General features: G+C 37.7%; 1 protein-coding gene across 1 annotated transcript in view; it reads right to left on the bottom strand.

Annotated features, from left to right (window-relative positions):
- CPEB3 (cytoplasmic polyadenylation element binding protein 3) overlaps window positions 1-18,675 on the bottom strand; it is a 144,600-nt gene that overhangs the window by 99,744 nt on the left and 26,181 nt on the right. Inside the window, exon 2 of the mRNA XM_024739545.1 lies at window positions 8,145-8,235. Coding sequence (XP_024595313.1) covers window positions 8,145-8,235 — 91 coding nt within the window. The remainder of the gene's footprint in view (window positions 1-8,144; window positions 8,236-18,675) is intronic.

Here is an 18,675-nt window from a genome sequence, read left to right as displayed (position 1 = left end):
TACATTGTACAATATGAACATTACAAGAAACTAAAACAGATTAATCTATAACAATGCTATCAAAGGCCATAGCAGTTAAAACAGTTTTAAATCAAGTCATAAAACATACACATGAAAAATCTTAAAACAAAGCTAAAGTCTCAATAACAACAAAGAAATAAAACAAAACAAAAAAGAAGCTTCCCTTATAATAGGAAAAATTAACACATCTCCCACATTCCAATTTAAACATGCCACTCCCTGGATTAAGCATTTTATTTAAACAATTCATACTGCCCTTCAAATTCAAGCGGCAAAATAATGAATTCAAAGAAGTATACAAACTTGAAGCTTAGAGGGAATTAAAAGATAAAGATTTCACGGTGGCTCAAAAATGCAACATAATGATCAGAATGGCGACCAGAAGAAAGATGTAAAATTTATATAACAGATATAGTGGGGGACAATGACTGGCCTAAAAATTTAGGGTTCTTGTGCTGCCCCTACCACTCACTAGTTATACGACCTTGGGCATAATGCCTGTGTCCAGACCTTTGTCCTTATAGTAACAGGGGGCTGGCCACTTGTTTTGTCTGCCTCCAAACCAACAATCATTTCTACATTTTTAAAAAGTTGTAAAAACAAACACAGAAATTAAAAAACAAAGAATAATGTGCAGGGCTTCCCTGGTGGCGCAGTGGCTGAGAGTCTGCCTGCCAATGCAGGGGACACGGGTTCGTGCCCCGGTCCGGGAAGATCCCACATGCTGTGGAGTGGCTAGGTCCGTGAGCCATGGCCGCTGGGCCTGTGCTCCCCAAAAAAAAAAAAAAAAAAAAAAAAGAAGAAGAATGTGCAACAGAAACTATATGGCCCACAGGACTAAAATATTTACTCTCTGGCCCTTTACAGATGATGTTAGCCAGCCTCTGTTCTATAAGATGACAAGTCTGAATAAGATATTTCAACTAATAGCCTCCAGGTTTAAGAGCAGAAGATATATTAATTACTTGGGGAAAAGGAAGATGTATTAATTATTTGTGATTTACTTATCATATTCTGAGGTATTCAAACTAAGCAATAAGCAACCAGTCACTGGAAAGTCTGCCGAAAAAACCCAATCACTGCTGAGCAGAATTTAAGGAAATGGCACATTGAGAGGGTCTTTCAATCTCTGACCTAGGAATATTCAGATATGGGTGTTGTTCCTATAAACTAGGGATGTTCCCTAAACGTTCTCAGAATAATAACGGGTTTTCAAGCAATCCAAGCAAGCCCAAATTTAGCTCATTCAACTTCTTTTATTTCCTGTGCTACAATCATTTATGGTAAAGAATTATGTAGTTTACAACCACTATATCAAATAATAGTTTTTATACGTTTCTGGAACTACTTATGTTCTCTAACGTTAAGGGATGCCCCTCTCTGCAGTCCTCTAGAAGTTGGATCCTTTTTGTACTCTTTCCATCAGGTCTTGGGACTTTTCAACCTGGCAAGATGAAACTGAAAAGAAGCTCAGTAGTTTTCTAATTATCATCCTCTATCCTACACCAATAACTTCCAATTCAGTCTTTCTAAAGATGCGGCAAAACAAGAGCCTTAGGCAATGTTTTGTAGATGAAGGCATCACTACTTGCTGAAAAGCAGAAAATTCTTTTGCCTTTCCTGGTATCCTTCCTAACTCTGTTGGCCTCTGACTTTAATGATCTCTAGATCAAGATCATCAACCAAAGATTTTATACGAAACTCTAGTTCAATGTCAGAACCAACAGAACCAATTACTTAAATGTAATCTAATTTTTTCCCAAATTCTTTTTAGTAAACCACTTAAGGCTTCTTTAAGCTACTTTCTCTACCTCTTCAAAAATTAATGTTTAGATTATAAAATACAATTTATTTTCATTGGAGAAAAATTAGACAATACAGAAAAATGAAGAAAACAAGATCACCAATCAAAGACAAGCTCTGCTAACATTTTCATTTATAGCCTGCAAGTTTAGGAAGTATATATGTATAAAGGTTTCTTTTCTAAAATTAGGTTTATTTTATAATATTTTATTATATAGTATGCCTTAAGTTTTACAGTTATTATGGGATTTTGAAGGAGAGAGAAAATACCAACAGCCAAAGAAAAACTGACTCCAAATTCAGATGAGGCCATTTCTTTTTTCTTCCTTTTGTCCAACAAATACTGCTGTTTAATCAGCTGTGAAAATAGAAATCAAGTGTGTGACATCTGGTGATTTTTGTTAATGCAGTCTGGTGCTGCCAGCGTGACATTTTGTCACCTGTCCATGGTCTGCTATTTTTAAATTGTTCTTGTCAGCTAGCTATCTTTTAAGTATAGTGTAAAATATAAGGTTTCGAAAACTGGAAGGCATACTTAGTTTTACTGAGTTAAATGATGCTGTGGAAATCTGAGACCGTGTCCCACTTTCCCCACTGCACAAGGCCTGATAAATGGGGGTGGGAGAGGATGGAGGGGGAGGTTGGAGAATAGGGTTACATATGGCTATTCAGACTGTAAAAATCACAGTCTCATAAGCTCAATTCATATTTATATTTAAGATGTTAGTTATAAAAAACTGCCTCTACTGCTATTCAAAGTTTCAGAGTCAAACTAAACCCATACTTTCATATGTCCAAAATAAAAGCTGGAATTTTTATTAATTTGTAACTAATTATGAAAGTCACCTCTTCACTTCTGCAATTCCTTATGAGATAGGGAGCAACTATCTTTCTCTAATCATCCCCACATGTTCTAAAAAGTCAAGTCCTTTGGAGACCTTTACATAACAGAATGTGAGTGCTGTGTTCTAGAAAACGTTATAAGACAATGCATATTCTACTAGATTCTATTTCCTACTAATTTTCTCTATAAAGTTGAAGAGACAGTCCCTCAGAAAAAGTATCTACAAGGTACAATAATGTGATATGTAAGAACACAATAAAATGGTGCTTCAAGTTCCTTTTAAGGAAAAATTATGAAAGTATGGTACTATAATATTCGAAATGTGTTCCAAAGAACCACGAAGCAAAAAAGGTGAGCTTTGACCTGAGGTCAAATCCTTGTTTCTTTGCATACCAGTTGTGAATAATTTTTGGTATGTTATCAATTCCTTTGTGCCTACATTGCCTCATTTCAGGCTGTACTCTAGAACAATTAAATCAGAATTTCCAGAGGTAGTACCCAGGATTAAAGACCCCTTAACCTTTTTCTTACTCTCAGGTGATTATAGTGCTACATTGAAAGGATCATTGGGCAAATTAATGGGAATAACCTATAAAAACAAAATCACTCAACTTCTATCTGTTGTCTTCCCTTTTGTGTAGAAGAGGAACAATGACTTCTTGCTAACTTCGAACCTGTGCCCTAACAGTTTCTGGGATCTGCAAACTTTTATACAAGCAGACTGATATGGGCCAAAGGGAGGTAGTACAAAATTAGAACTGGAGTAATAATTCAAGTACGTAAAGAGACTCTATATTTTTCTGAATAAACTAAATGTAATGAAGGTGCACTTTTTCTAAAACAAGGTGACCTCAACATTCCACAAAAGGGACCAATTTTCTGAAAGGCTCTGTAATACTAAATTTAAATTATGATGAATAAAGAAAAATGCCTCTATAATACCAAAGGGATGGCATTATTTCTTCCAAGTTTCTGTCAATTTAAATGTTTTAAAGAACTATTATCAGAGGATAGCTGCTATTTTTTCCCAGATTCAGTATACATTTGAAAAACAAACCCTTCGATATCAGTTCTCAGCTGACACCTGCTCTTTTCATTTTTCAAATTTCAGTTCCATGAATGGTGAAGGAAGAGAAAATTCAAATATACAAAAATGTTTCATCAGGCACTACCCCCAAGTGCCCAGCCAAGCCTAATCTTCTGTTATAACAGGGAGACTACACGGGATGAGAGAAAGGTGATTCCTCCCTGTTTTTTGCCAAGGACTCTGCTATATTGTACTACCCCAGCCAGGCAATGGGACCTTGCTTCATAATGTCACCTACCCTGCCCAATGCACTGTGTTGGTTTTTCCCTATTCTTCTTCTCTCTCATCACTTTGTCCTTTTTGAATAATAATCCCAAGAGAGGGTATGAATAATCAAACCTTACGTCCCTGGGTTTTCAGAGGCGTTCCCCAGTGGCTAGGTGAACCCTCATCATCGGTAGCAAGCCGGGGGACAGTTGTAAGGAGGGTGCAGGGAGGAACATTTTCCCCTTTCCTAATCCTAACTCTCCCGATGCCAGAAATCCCCCTAATCCTCATAATCATGAGGAGAGTTGGCATTCCCTGCATCCACTAGAAAAGAGGGCAGAGGACAATTCTTCCCACCCAGGCCTCACTCATACCTCTACTGACCCAAGGATTTCTGTACTTAGAAAAGAAATAAGGGATAGTTTTTATTAGTTCATCACCCTTCTCAAAACCCTCCTTCTCATGTCCTGGAGACATTTTCTCAAATGAAAGACAGGAGAAGTCATACCTAAGTTATGGTAAGAGACAACAGGTAATTATTAAAATGTTATTCTGCTACAATCAAGAACTGTAGTTTGAGATCTAAGAAGCCCCCCCAAAATTAGTTTTTATTTTATTTAAATTAATTTTTGTTTAAATAAGCGTTCTGTGATCTGAGCAACACTGCAGAAGACATTCCTCAGGGTTCTGTGAAAAAAGCTCAGTTTGACTTTTTCTCTACATTACTTGACATTTTTAACATGGGGAGGAGGTTTTTTTTAATTAAAAAAATTTTTTAATTTCCTACAAACATCTTTAAGGCTGATCTAGTATAGGTAGAAATATGATTGGAAAACTGTTAAAGCTCTTTACTAAAACAAGTTTTATTACTTCCTAAACTTCCTATTCGGTCATTTCTCCCACTAACCCTTTTTCTGCCTGAATCAAGAGAACAGTTGAATAAAGGGATTTCTTATTGAATACATTTATACAATGAAATATCACTGTGAACTTATTTTCACCATGTTCACTTTAAGTACATCATGAAGTACTTTTATTTTTCATGAATGTGATATTCTACTTTATTATACTTTCTTTACACTATTCAGGTATAAAATTTTGTAAAGCCAACAAAACTTAGGAGGATTATTTTTCTTTCTCCTTTAGGTGGTTTTTGATAATGACAGAATGTTTATCCTTCAAGAATCACTACTTATATCTATGGCAAATACACAATTTTGACAACTTGTATTCGAAAGCTTTCAACATTTAGCTACAGTCTAGCTGGAAGGAAGTAAATATTGTAGGGATATAAAGGTTTACTTTATTACCCAGGCCAGGCAGTAGGCACACCACTACCACTGCTGGTAAAAAAATCACAGATAACTTTTGAGCAGTTTCTAGTGTCAGGGACTTTATCTCACCTTCACACCCACTCTATGAAGTAGGTGCTTTATTTTAATGATGAAGACACTAAGGCTTTAAAGAGGCTAATTTATCTAGATCAATAGCTAACTAAAGGCAGAACCAGAATTCAAACCCCGGTTTGAATGACTACAAAGTCAGAAAGGCTGAGTTGAAATTTCATTTCCTATACAGAGAATATAAAATGTCTGGAAGAATATTAATAAAAATAATAATCTTTGTTATCTCTAGGTAGTAAGTCTCAGGTGGTTTTTTCACTTTCGTTTTTGTCTTTTTATGTACTACTTGAATTTCTTACAATGAGCAAGAATGTATTTTTTTCTAAAGAAAACCTAAATCCATAGAAAAACACCCAAACAAATAAGCACACAAGAAAACAATGACTCTCTAACTTGAATTTTAAGACCCTCAAAATAATGTTCAAGTAAAACAAGAGGATATTAAAGCTAGGAGGAAGAACAGGATGGATAGGGGGAAGTGTTTCTGGACAGACTCATACAGAAGCCATGTGGTAGTTCCCCTATCCTACCACCTTTCTCTTAAAGCTCAATTCACCTAGACATTTACATCTTTTGAGCCAGAGACCCTCTCTATGAATTTACCTTAAGAAAAAGCTACGTGCAAGAACTCATCCATGGCAGCATTACCTATAATGGAGAAAAAGCTGGAAACAACCTAAAAGTCCAAAGTTAAGGTCTATCAATAAATTATAAAGACAAGGTAAAAACATAATGTTTATTATATGGAAAATATTTTAAAAAGATACATCATGACAATGTTTCTCTTATTTTTAAATTATCTTTTAGTTATTATACTTTGCTCCATTTTAAAAAATCAAATATTACTGAAAATCTTTCCCTTAAAACGCTAGCATCATAATTATGTTTTTAGAAGTAATAAGGATCAAACACATGGTGCCATAAACCAAACGTAAAAGTCTCCCAGCTGGAAAAGGGAAGCCTGAAGTTCAAACACCCTAACCAGGGGACAATAACATGGTGATGTAATTGACCACGGGAAGTAGTCCATTCATAGGAAATCAATGTGGGCGGTTGTAACCATATTGAGGCTGTAAAAAAGTACATGTTAAGTGCCTTCCAACTTATTAGGACATATTATATCTATAAGTACAATTCAGAAGGCTTTTATAGATGAAACCTCACATTTGCAAGTGTAGTGGAGAAATTTATGCAGAGGTAGTTGGACATAAAATAAAAAAGGAGCCATCACAAGTAGAATAAGGTATTTACATTATCCCATAGTGAGGTACCCTCCTTACACTTTGACAGTGCTACTCTCAACAGGGCAGAACAGCTCCTGCTTAATCAATATTCAAAAAATTCTAGAAAATTATTTTACAGACTATAATCTAAGATCCTTTCATAATCTTTTATTGCTAGAAGAATACAGACCAAGATAAAACAGGTATGCATAAAGAACAAGGACTGAATATTTTAGAATAATTAGGATGGGCTTACAGCTGTTCGTGGTAGAGAAGGAAGACAAATGTAGCCTTAGAAGATACTAAAAACACAAAACAGTCTGTGAATATTGTTTTTTGGATTTTTTTTTAAACACTTCTAAGTGAAATTACCATGTACCTAATCTTTACTGAAGAAAGGTGTGGTAACAGTGACTAAATATAACAATGACTAAATGAGAGGCCTTTTTTCCTACTTCTGAAGGACTTAAAATATAGCTTTTCTCAAAATCTTTTATTTTCTTCATAGCCTGTTAACTAGTTTCTTTTCACTGGAAATTGAGGAAAGCAGCAGAAAATCATGAGTGTGACAAGAAAATGATGAAACAGATTTTTGGTGTGGCATGAGGAAATGACTATCAGGTTCACAGTCAGTCATACCCTATATAAAAGCCTGCAGAGAACCACAGGGGTTCAAATTCCTCACAACTCTAGAGGACATAAGGGTTCATATAAGACAGGCATCCTTGTGGCTAACGCTTCCAGTTTTCAGATAGTTAGGCTCTAAACCCAAGTACGGTTGCTATTTCCACAGAAAATTTCCATTTCAGTATTTTAAAATATCACAGGGCCCCTGAAAAGTCCTGTACTGCATAATAAGAACTATCTGTAATCATGAATGTAACATCAGCCTCTATTCTGAATTTACATGGGCTCTAAATATAGGAAGTCCTAATATTGCTGACCTTGGGACTTTCTGCCTTATATTTAACCCAAAACATTTTCCTTGTGTTTAGCCTTAGAGAATGCAAAGGGTCATTGTCTGCTCTTAAGTCTGTGTAGCGTTATTTCCTACACTAGGAAAGTGATTGTATTTTAATAAAATGAAACGCTTTTCTACAAAGTTTTCTGAAGTAGTCTTTGGAGATTAAATCTCATACTTCCTTGCAGTATACTTGGACTTAAATGAATTATCCAGGTCCAGCTAAACATTTCAAATGCACAAAGCCCAAAAAATTTGGCTTCTGGTCTCATGCTATAAACCATGACCTCAGCTACCCAACACATGCTTCTGCCAGACATTATGATTAAAGCAAACAACCTTGATTATGGTAGGTAGCTGAACCCAGGTTTAAAAAAAAATCAACTTTAAATACATTCCACAATGCTTTACAGAAGCAAACAAAAACAAACAAACAAAAAAGAAACAGAAACAAAACCACAATTATTAAAAAGCTGATTTTTGTTTAAAACACCAAGCAAGGAATGGACATATGAATATTCCTAACCTGCAAAATGATTCCTCCACATTATATCAGCGAAACTCATTGGTGGGCCACTGGGAGGGTAGTGTTTACCTTTCAGAGGCTCATGATCAGTCCTTATCATATCCATTAAGGAGTTCTCCAACGAGTGCAAGTTAAAAGTGTCATAGGGCCTACTCCGGTCCTAAAAATAAAAACAGAACAAGACAATACATAAAATTACTTCATAAAATTAATAACCATATCATTTGCTTCTTGCCATGGATTGATGACGTGAGTCAAAATTCCAGGTAGTTTTAATAACACATTCTTTTCATTAAGAATAATGACTTGGCAACATTAAGTTTAATACAAGTTTCCATAATTAATTAAATTGTATCCTTTACCCTAATAATTATTTAATATATGTCCCAGTACTTCAGACTAATTTTCTCTCAAATGAACTAAAAAAGTAAATTCAAAAGGAAGAGTCAAGTGAATTGGCTTTGCCCTCCACGCTTCACCCCCCTCCCTCTACTATCAACTGAATACTCTATTCAAATGAATAGAGATTTTTTTTTTCCCTAGAGGAAGACCATAACTAAGAACTCTCAGTCTACAAACAGAATCACTTCCCTGAAAAATCAAAAGGTGACTGTAGTTTCAATGTAATTTCATTGGGTATCTTTAATAATTATTACTGATAAGTTCCATATATTACATATACTTTATAAAAATTAAAATGTGTCCAAAGTACTAAAACTACCTTTTGAAAAGCACTCACAGGAAAAAAACTTTAACCCAAGGTAGTATGTTTTCATGATGTTAGATTCAAAAACATTTTGAAAACAGAGAGCTAACACAAACTAAGTGAAGAAATAAATTGTTCTACTGCATTTCACTCAAGCCCATGGGAGAGCATCACCTACAAATTATTTTTAGTAGTCTGAGCCTAAAAGGAAATGCAGTTCATGGCCTAACTTAATACTATAGAACAGATTTAGTTTGCTTTTGCTAAAGAAAAGCAATACAGTCATAAACATCAAAAACCACACCAAATCAAACCACAGCAACGAGAGATTATTTTCAGGGTCTTGAAAAGTTTATCCAGTTTTGCAAATGATCACTTCTCCTCCCCTATGAGCAACAGAATAACAGAATGACTGCCTTGATGAGCAAAAAGGGATATAACAGGTAAAAATCTCAGCTACAATGATCATTTTCTAGTTTAAGTCTTAAAATCTTGGGAAGCTGTTTTCTTCTGGTTTCTGGAAAGCATGGCTGTATATCCATCCAGGGAGGCAGAAAGGAAGGTGGCACTTCCTCAACTCTGAGCACAGAGAAGGAACCCAGAGGGTTATTGAATGAATGAATGCAGTAAGTTTGGATGCAGGTCCGAAGAAGAGCCCTGAATTGAGAACCAGAACGCAAGAGTGCTAGAACTACAATCAATTAGGAGCTTTTGGGTACATCATGATCTCTAGTCTGTGCCTGAAATTCCTCCCTTTATACAAATGAAAGGATTGAGCTAGATTATTTATAACATCCCTTCCAACAGTATATATATATTTTTTTTGACTCACACATGAGGAGTAGGGGTGGAGGGCACAGATGTTATCAAATGCCACAGAGAGATATTTCATTTTTACAAGCCTTTAATGCACAAGTGTAGGGCTGGGCCCTGGTGATTCAGAGATGAATGTTATAACCTAGTCCCTGTTTTTAAGTAACTGGTAGAGGGAGACATAACCAATTAAAATTAGAGCATGACAGGTGTTTCAACAAAGGAATGTATACAATAAAAACTAAGTCACATCTATTTCTTAAAGAACATATATTTGTGTGTGTATAATACATTTTTTTTTAAATCACATTCTGTAAAATCCTAGGTGTCTTGAATCTGGACCTGACATTTAACCAGGCATGAGGCTTGTCTTAGTTATTCTCGATGTCTTCAGTATTCTCATTGGTAAAATGGGATCTTACCTGTGAGGATTAGGGTGAAATTACTTAAGTATTCATTTTACTCACATTATGTTTGACAAAAAGCAAGTGCTCAACATTTCTTTCTTTACTGCTGCCCTCCAACTCCTTTCTACCTCCACCCCATTTTTTTCCCTTTTTAACTAACACTCAGCAGTTACCTATCTCTACTGATGGATAAGGAAGAGACATGGAATATTTTCTTTGGTTCTCCGTTTTGGTCTCTATATAATTGAAGAAGGTCTTTTCTTTTGCCTTTAGGGTCTTGCTGCTCATCATTTATTTTGCTTTAGGGTTCAAGTTATCAGTGGAAACTCCAATTACTTATGGAGTAAAGCTGAATTTCCAGAAACGCAAGTTTGTACCCCTAAGAATGAGTATCACATTCTCTGTCCAAAGAAAAAGCCAGAGGTAAAAAAGTGTGCTGATGAGTAGTCAAAATGACAGCCTATTTCTGGCACTGACAATCCGAGAATGTGTCTAAGCGCCTTCTATCATACATATCCACACTTCTAACTAGAACCCTGCAGACGTGGGACTATTTCCAAAAAGGCTGATGAGGTGAAGGAACTATAAAAAAAAAGGCTGTTTGGAACTATAAAAAAAACTATAGTTTTTTATAAAACTAAAAAAAATCTGGCTGATTTTAGTACCTTTCCAGCCAGAACAGTTTATTTTTTTCATTTAACTCTTGATATTATCCTTCAAGGTGGATAATAACATACTCCTTTTACACAAAGAAGGTAAGGTTCAGAGAAGATTCAAACGTGGATCTGACCTCCAAGCCAATATCTAAGGAGTATAAAAATCTGTCCAAAGAAGTTAATCCAATCCATATGGGACAGTAAATGAAAGCCCTATAGAAGCATAGCATTGCATCTAATTACCAATGAAATAACCTTCCTAGCAAGGTGGTAGTGAGTTCCTGTCAGAAGACTATCAGATATTAGATGACTACCTGTCAGGAAAATTGCTGGGGGTATTTGGAAGGGATTCATGTAATTGAAGTGGTTCCCAAACCTGTCAGACTGTTAAAATCACATGTAGAATGGTTAAAATGCAGGTTCCTGGGCTCTGGCTAAAACCAACTTAACTGTAATTTTAAAAGAAATTAATGTCCTGGTGATTCTTATGACTGGCTAGATTCGAGAGCCACTGGACTGGATGATTCTCCAAGTTAAGCCTTTACATTCATGAATCTGATCACAAAATTAGGACAGTAAAGTGATGGGAGAGACTAGATAGCAGCAAGAAATAAACAAGCCCGGCCACTTCGCCAAGGGTCAGCTTTGCAGTCTTCCAACTGATTGTGGGTGAGAGAAGCAGGTGGTGGCCTAGTTTTTAAAAGCACAAACTTTGAAATCAGACATCTAATTTTCAAATTCTGGCTCTGCCACTTGCTGGCATGTCACTCTGAACAAGTTTCTAAGCCTTGATTATCTACATTTATAAAATGGGGGTGATAATTCTCTTTTTATGGTTGTTTTCAGTGCTATATGACAAACATACAACAAGGCATCTGTACTGTGGTGGCTACTGGAATATTAGGGAAAACACCAAGAGACTTCTGTGATGCTACCTCAGGGTACTGGAACATAGATTTTAGAACCTAGAGGTTCATGGATGCTAACCTAACAGGGTTCACTAGTGCTCAACAGATGAAACACGTGAAATGCACAATAGAATTTGTGTAGGCTTCTTAACTGAACAAACTTCAATAAGTACTGAGAAACTTATTTTCTCACTAAAATTAATTCTATGTTTCATCAATTTATATTTGCATACGATTCATCCTTCTTAGATTTGTAAGTAGTAAATGTTGCTGAAATAACTGATTAACTGGAAAGAAAAAACAAAAAAGACAGAAAAACTAAAACATCTACAGTGAAATTCAACAGAAATTATGCATAGAGAAAACAAGCCCGCAATTTATCATTTAACAGCAAAGGTTACAAGTGGCAAATAATCATTTAAAGTCTTTCTTTTTCATAAGTTTTGTTTCCAGGTATAGGGAATAACAAATAAGGAAAACATCTTTTTAAGTGTGTTTTGAACAAGAAAACACATCAGGAAGTATTAGAACATGTATAAATAATGATTCCTTGGGCTTCCCTGGTGGCACAGTGGTTGAGAGTCCACCTGCCGATGCAGGGGACACGGGTTCGTGCCCCGGTCCGGGAGGATCCCACATGCCGTGGAGCGGCTGGGTCCGTGAGCCATGGCCGCTGAGCCTGCGCGTCCAGAGCCTGTGCTCCGCAGCGGGAGAGGCCACAACAGTGAGAGGCCCGCGTACCGGAAAAAAAAAAATAATAATAATGATTCCTATTATTGACTCTTTTATCTGGAGATAACGAAGGACAGATGTCATCAGTTAGATGTACATAGAGGCAGCAACCCCCACTATACAGTTCATTAGGCCTGCTTTCCTTCTTCCCGTAGCTTGACTTAATATTTATAAATTTATCAAGTACTTAATACGTGCCTGGCACTGTTCTAAGAATGCTAAATGTATTCCCTCACAACTCTATGAGGTAGGTAACTTTTATCCCCATTTTATAAATTAAGCAATTAAATCTTGAAGAGATAAGTAACTGGCTCAAGGTTACAAGGCTAGTAAGAGGCAGAGCCAGGACTCAGCTAAATCCAGACTGCGCTCTTAAGGACTCGCAGTGTACTGCTTCCTTGACTTCCTCCTACTCTCTTCACCTTAAATGCTTTTCACAAACACCCACTTCAGCCTAATACTGACACAATCAGAGACAGGACTCTTTTATCCCACCCTTCCACACAGGCAACCTAACCCTCACTTGCCCTTGGTCAATGACCCTTGTTCTACTGACAACCAGTTAAATTCAAGTAGTAGCTTGATCTACCCTCCAGGACAGCCCCAGGCCTGCCTCTACCAGCCCTACCCCATTCACCTGCCTTTTTCTTGGGAGAGAAATCCAGGACCCTTTTCTACCCTTTCTGGCTTATCCTCAGACATTTCCTCTCCTAGAGATATAAGGTCAAAGCTGCAAGGGGCCAAGAACATCCGAAGAAAAAAGCAGCTCTGGAACCAAATGATAAAATTAATCATGGTTATATAACTGCTCAAAGTCACAAAGCTGGTCAGAAGTCAGGATGTGAACCCAGGTCTGTGACTTTCAAGTCCACACCAGTGATGCTCCAATGCTCTACACTGATCAGTTGCCGTGTGTCCCATAAACAATGGGAGCCTGGCTGGGAACAAAGGGGCACAGACAAGATAAAAAGTCAAAAGGAGGATAGATGTTTGAAAGTGTTATTAGCAAAGGATAAATGGGGTTGTGAAATGATACAGAAAAAAAAGAGGAGGAATTCCTGAAGGAAGGTTTTTCTATTTATCATATGGCTTCAATATATGTACATATGGATAAAACATTTCAAAGTTAAGTGTATTCAACCCATAAAAGAGAATTAACCCACAAAACTAGCCATTCCTGAATTTCTACCCTACTGCTTTTATTTTCTAATTAGTTTACATTATTTGAAACTATCTCAGTTCCCCACCTACACTATAAACATTGTTTAAGGGTAATGAATATTCTTTATTTTTAAATGGATATTTAATTACATAATTAAAATATGAACGTATTCTTCTCAAACACACACACACAATGAATATTACAGAAAAAGCGAAAGTCTCCAATCCTCCTGCCTTCTTGCACTCTCTTCAGACCATTATATACATTTGGCACATATTCTTTCAGATGTTAAAAAATATATACACACACACACACATATATATGGACATAGACACACATATACATAGAAAATATATATTGTTTTATGTTTTTCCTAAATGTAAAAATAAGCATACTGTTCTGCAACTTGCTTTCTTTGACCAATATTGTGCTTCTGAGGTAGGTCCCTTTTAATATATGTTCTTGCCTCTCCCCAACCCAACTATACACACATGCCTCCTACAGGGTAAATGCATAGTGAGTATGTTAAAAGAACCAAGTAATCATCTCAGTGTATATTCTATAAAATAATTTCTGATTTTGAGATTTCTTTCCTATCCCTCAATTTCCTCAAAATTTCTGTTCTGCTCCTTTAATTGCATCTCTTCCATGCGTGGTCTATTTTGGCACAGTCGTTTCCTGATCCCTGATTTCTAGGAAGGACACCACTACTAATGAACATAAGGATCTATAGAACCTGCCAGCCCTGAGTAAAACTCAGAGGCAATATATCCAAAAGATCAACATGCAGTGAGTTCAAGCTCAGAATATGCTTAAGAGTACCAGAAAGAACAGACAAAACATTTAATAACAAACACTAGATAGGGGCAGGAAACAGTTAGATGACTAGTAATATAAAATTTCTATGTATCACAAAGTAGAAGTCTAGGAATTTATAGTTCTAAACCAATTACTGCTGTTATTTGTCAGAACCTATCAAAAGCATGAGGTTCCTGTATCAAACTGAGCTTTACTATAGTACCGAGCAGCTTGACAAACATTTGCCCGAAGATTAAAATCTTTCCCAAATAAAAGAAAATCAATGTTGCTAACCTATGGGGAAGAGAAAAAAAAAAACTTTTCAAACGCAGATTTTCATCCCATCTTCAGTAGGTAGCAAGTCCTTCAGTCAATGGTAAATTTTAACCATCCCAAATGAGACTATCATATTTGTAGCTCTCTGGAAAACGTGATTGTAGACTCTCCTTCAGTCCCTCAATAGCAAGCAAATGCTCCTTATAGCCAACCTAAAGTCCTTACAAAGTTGAACTCTCTCTTTTCTGTCTTCAGAAAAAAATAAAAATTGATCAGCACCTGCTATGAATTTTAATATTTTTTAACATTATTGTTAAACCCAGTCTTCCATGTAAGAAATTCTCAAGAATTTAGAGGATATAGCCGTACATAAAGAAATCCTGACTCTCATCTTTTCCTTCAGGAGAATGACTTCCAATCACTTTAAACTTTTTATCAGATCATATTTTTCCTTGCTGTATAACAGCAAACGAAGCTAAGGTTCTTGAGAAGTTTTTAAGAAAGCAAAAAATGGGGCTTCCCCGGTGGCGCAGTGGTTGAGAGTCTGCCTGCCGATGCAAGGGACACGGGTCCGTGCCCCAGTCCAGGAAGATCCCACATGCCATGGAGTGGCGGGGCCTGTAAGCCATGGCCGCTGAGCCTGCGTGTCCAGGGCCTGTGCTCCGCAACGGGAGAGGCCACAACAGTGAGAGGCCCGCGTACCGCAAAAAAAAAGAAAGCAAAAAATAGTTTGACCTGCTCTGAGAGATGCTCAAAAATTAGATGAGCATGACAACTTGAGGCGCGACCCAGCAATTTCATAGTCTCTTCCCGCTCCATGCCACCTCCAACCATCCTTCACAGCTCTTCTCAATCGTTTGCCACACAGGTCCGATAAGAGGCCCAGTTTATCAAACATAGGGAAACATGACTCTTGGAATCTTATTCACCTGAAATGACCTTCATACTGAGGCCAGATCTAGCTGGGTGAATGCTGAAGGGGTCAACTGGACAAAAAGTACAAATGCCTATTGCTACCACTTCTGACTGTGGTAAACAGTTCAGAGCTAAGTACACATGCACTTTTTTTTAAAAACATTTATTATTTATTTATTTATTGTGGCACGCAGGCTCCAGGGCGTGTGGGCTCTATAGTTGTGGCAGGCGGGTTCCAGAGCACCTGAGCTCTGGAGTTGCGGCACATGGTTTCTCTACTTGAGGCACATGGGCTTAGCTGCCCCACAGCATGTAGATCTTAGTTACCTGACCAGGCATCGAACCTGCATCCCCTGCACTGGAAAGCAGATTCTTTACCACTTGACCACCAGGGAAGTCCCCATATGCACTTTTATTTATTTATTTATTTATTTATATAAATTTATTTATTTTATTTATTTTTGGCTGCAGTGGGTCTTTGTTGCTGTGCGTGGGCTTTCTCTAGTTGCAGCGAGCAGGGGATACTCTCCGTTGCAGTGTGCGGGCTTCGCATTGCGGTGGCTTCTTTTGTTGCAGAGCACGGGCTCTAGGCACATGGGCTTCAGTAGTTGTGGCACGTGGGCTCAGTAGTGGCTCACAGGCTCTAGAGTGTAGGCTCAGTAGTTGTGGCGCACGGGCTTAGTTGCTCCATGGCATGTGGGATCTTCCCAGTCCAGGGCTTGAACCCATGTCCCCTGAATTGGCAGGCAGATTCTTAACCACTGCATCACCAGGGAAGGCCCCCCCATATGCACTCTTAAAAGGAGTGATTATACAGTTTAGCAGTGTGTGAGGTAAAAGGCAGAAAGCCAGACCTAGGATGGACACAGAAAGGGAAAACAGTAACTACAGGGGTCAAAAGAGCAGTTCCAATGTCTACAAAAAATTAAAGTTCCCCTTTCCCTGGTTATTGTGCATATGTGACCAGCTGGTGTTGCCCCCAAACTGTTAAGCATCAGAATATTATCCCAAGTAGCTTATTAGGTCCTGATTATTGGACATGATAACGTAGGAAGGGCTTGACCTTCACGACCAAAACCTATCTTAGAACATTATGCAAAGGTACATAAGGTTCCTCATATTGTTTTCTTTTTACTGATCATATATGTCAAAATCCTTCCACAAAACTGCCCACTTCTAGGTATAGTTGAACTCTACTGGTGATCCCCTCCCCAATATCTTAACCCCAGATAGTTAGCAATAATGCTTGACATCCTCAATAAACTGTAACTTCCATGGGAGCAGAGATATATCTTATTTCTCTGTATTTCCATCACTCAGTAGAGGGCCTGGCATATAACAGGCATTCAGTAAATGCTTGCTTTGCATTTAAAATCATCCTCCTGATGGTTCCATACTGTAAGATTTTCATTTAAAACTAACAACTGTGGGCTTCCCTGGTAGCGCAGTGGTTGAGAATCCGCCTGCCGATGCAGGGGACATGGGTTCGTGCCCCGGTCCGGGAAGATCCCACATGCTGCGGAGCGGCTGGGCCCGTGAGGCATGGCCACTGAGCCTGCGTGTCCGGAGCCTGTGCCCCACAACGGGAGAGGCCACAACAGTGAGAGGCTTGCGTACCGGAAAAAACAAACAAACAAAAAAAACTAACAACTGTGCACCTATTAGAATGGCTAAAATCTCAAACAAAACAAAACAAAAAACCCTGACAATTCCAAATGCTGACTAGGATGTGGAACAACCAGAAGTCTCAAAAATTGCTGGTGGGAATGCAAAATGGTACTGCCACTTTGGAAAAACAATTTGGGAGTTAATTATAAAGTTAAACATACACTTAACAATACAACCTAGCAACCTCACTCCTAAGAACTTACCTAAGGTAAATAAAAACATATGTCCATACAAAAATCTTTGCACAAATGTTTATAAAAACTTCATAAAACAACTTTATTTATTTTCCAAAAACTGGAAACTACGCAAATGCCCATCAACTGGTGACCAGATAAAACAAATTGTGGTATATCCATATGATTGAATATTATTCAGCAATAAAAAAAATGAACTACTGATATGCTATAACATGGATGAACCTTAAAAATACTATGATAAGTGAAAGAAGCCAGTCACAAAGAATCACATGTTGTATAATTCCAATTATGTGAGATGTCCAAAATAGGCAAATTATCCAGAGACAGAAAGTAGATTGGTCATAGCCTAGGGCTAGGAAAGTCAGGAGGGAAATGGGGAGTGAAACCTAATGGGTACAGGTTTCTTTTGGGGATGAGGAAAATGTTCTAAAATTAGATAGTAATGACTGACACACACTTTGTAAATATATTAAAAGCCACTGCATTGTATACTTTAAAAGGGTGAATGAATTTCATGGTATATGCATTATATCTCAATAAAGCTATTATTTAAAGAAAGAAGAAAGCTTTCCTAAGGTTTTAATAGGAACTCTGATTCTACCTACAAATCATTTACTTTAGTTACAGGACAAGAGACCTAATAACTTTCTTGAGCTATAATTGAAGGAAGGCAAAGTCTTGACTCCAGCTGTTCCATTCAGGAGCCACTGAAGGATCCAGGTAATGAAACCTAAACCACATAGTAGTAAAGTTCAAAAGGCAACCCTGCGGTCAGTAAATAACTGGTAAATAACTAATGCCATCCATCGTCACAATATGTACCATTTATATTTCTAAGGATGTCTGTAATATTCCTCCAGAGACCTACAAGCAGTTATTAGCTATATTAACCACAAACAGCATCTTTTCATGTCATCCATTGTTTCTGATGAGTTTTTTTTTAATCCCAGAGGTTCCTGTCTTATAGTGATGTACTCTGTCCTTCAGAGACTCAGATCACCCCATTTTATAACCTTTTAAGAATGATATGCTGGGCTTCCCTGGTGGCGCAGTGGTTGAGAGTCCACCTGCCGATGCAGGGGACACGCGTTTGTACCCCGATCCAGGAAGATCCCACATGCCGCGGAGCGGCTGGGCCCGTGAGCCATGGCCGCTGAGCCTGCATGTCTGGAGGATGTGCTCTGCAACATGAGAGGCCACAACAGTGAGAAGCCAACATCCCGCAAAAAAAAAAAAAAGAATGATACGCTCCAGGGACTTCCCTGGTGGTCCAGTGGTTAAGAATCCACCTTCCAGTGCAGGGGAGGCAGGTTTGATCCCTGGTCAGGAAACTAAGATCACACATGCTGCGGGGCAACTAAG

The sequence above is a fragment of the Neophocaena asiaeorientalis genome, unplaced genomic scaffold, assembly GCF_003031525.2.
Source record: "Neophocaena asiaeorientalis asiaeorientalis breed wild unplaced genomic scaffold, Neophocaena_asiaeorientalis_V1.1 scaffold597, whole genome shotgun sequence".
Lineage (NCBI taxonomy): Eukaryota > Metazoa > Chordata > Mammalia > Artiodactyla > Phocoenidae > Neophocaena > Neophocaena asiaeorientalis.
This window is presented reverse-complemented; position numbering and strand designations above follow the sequence as displayed.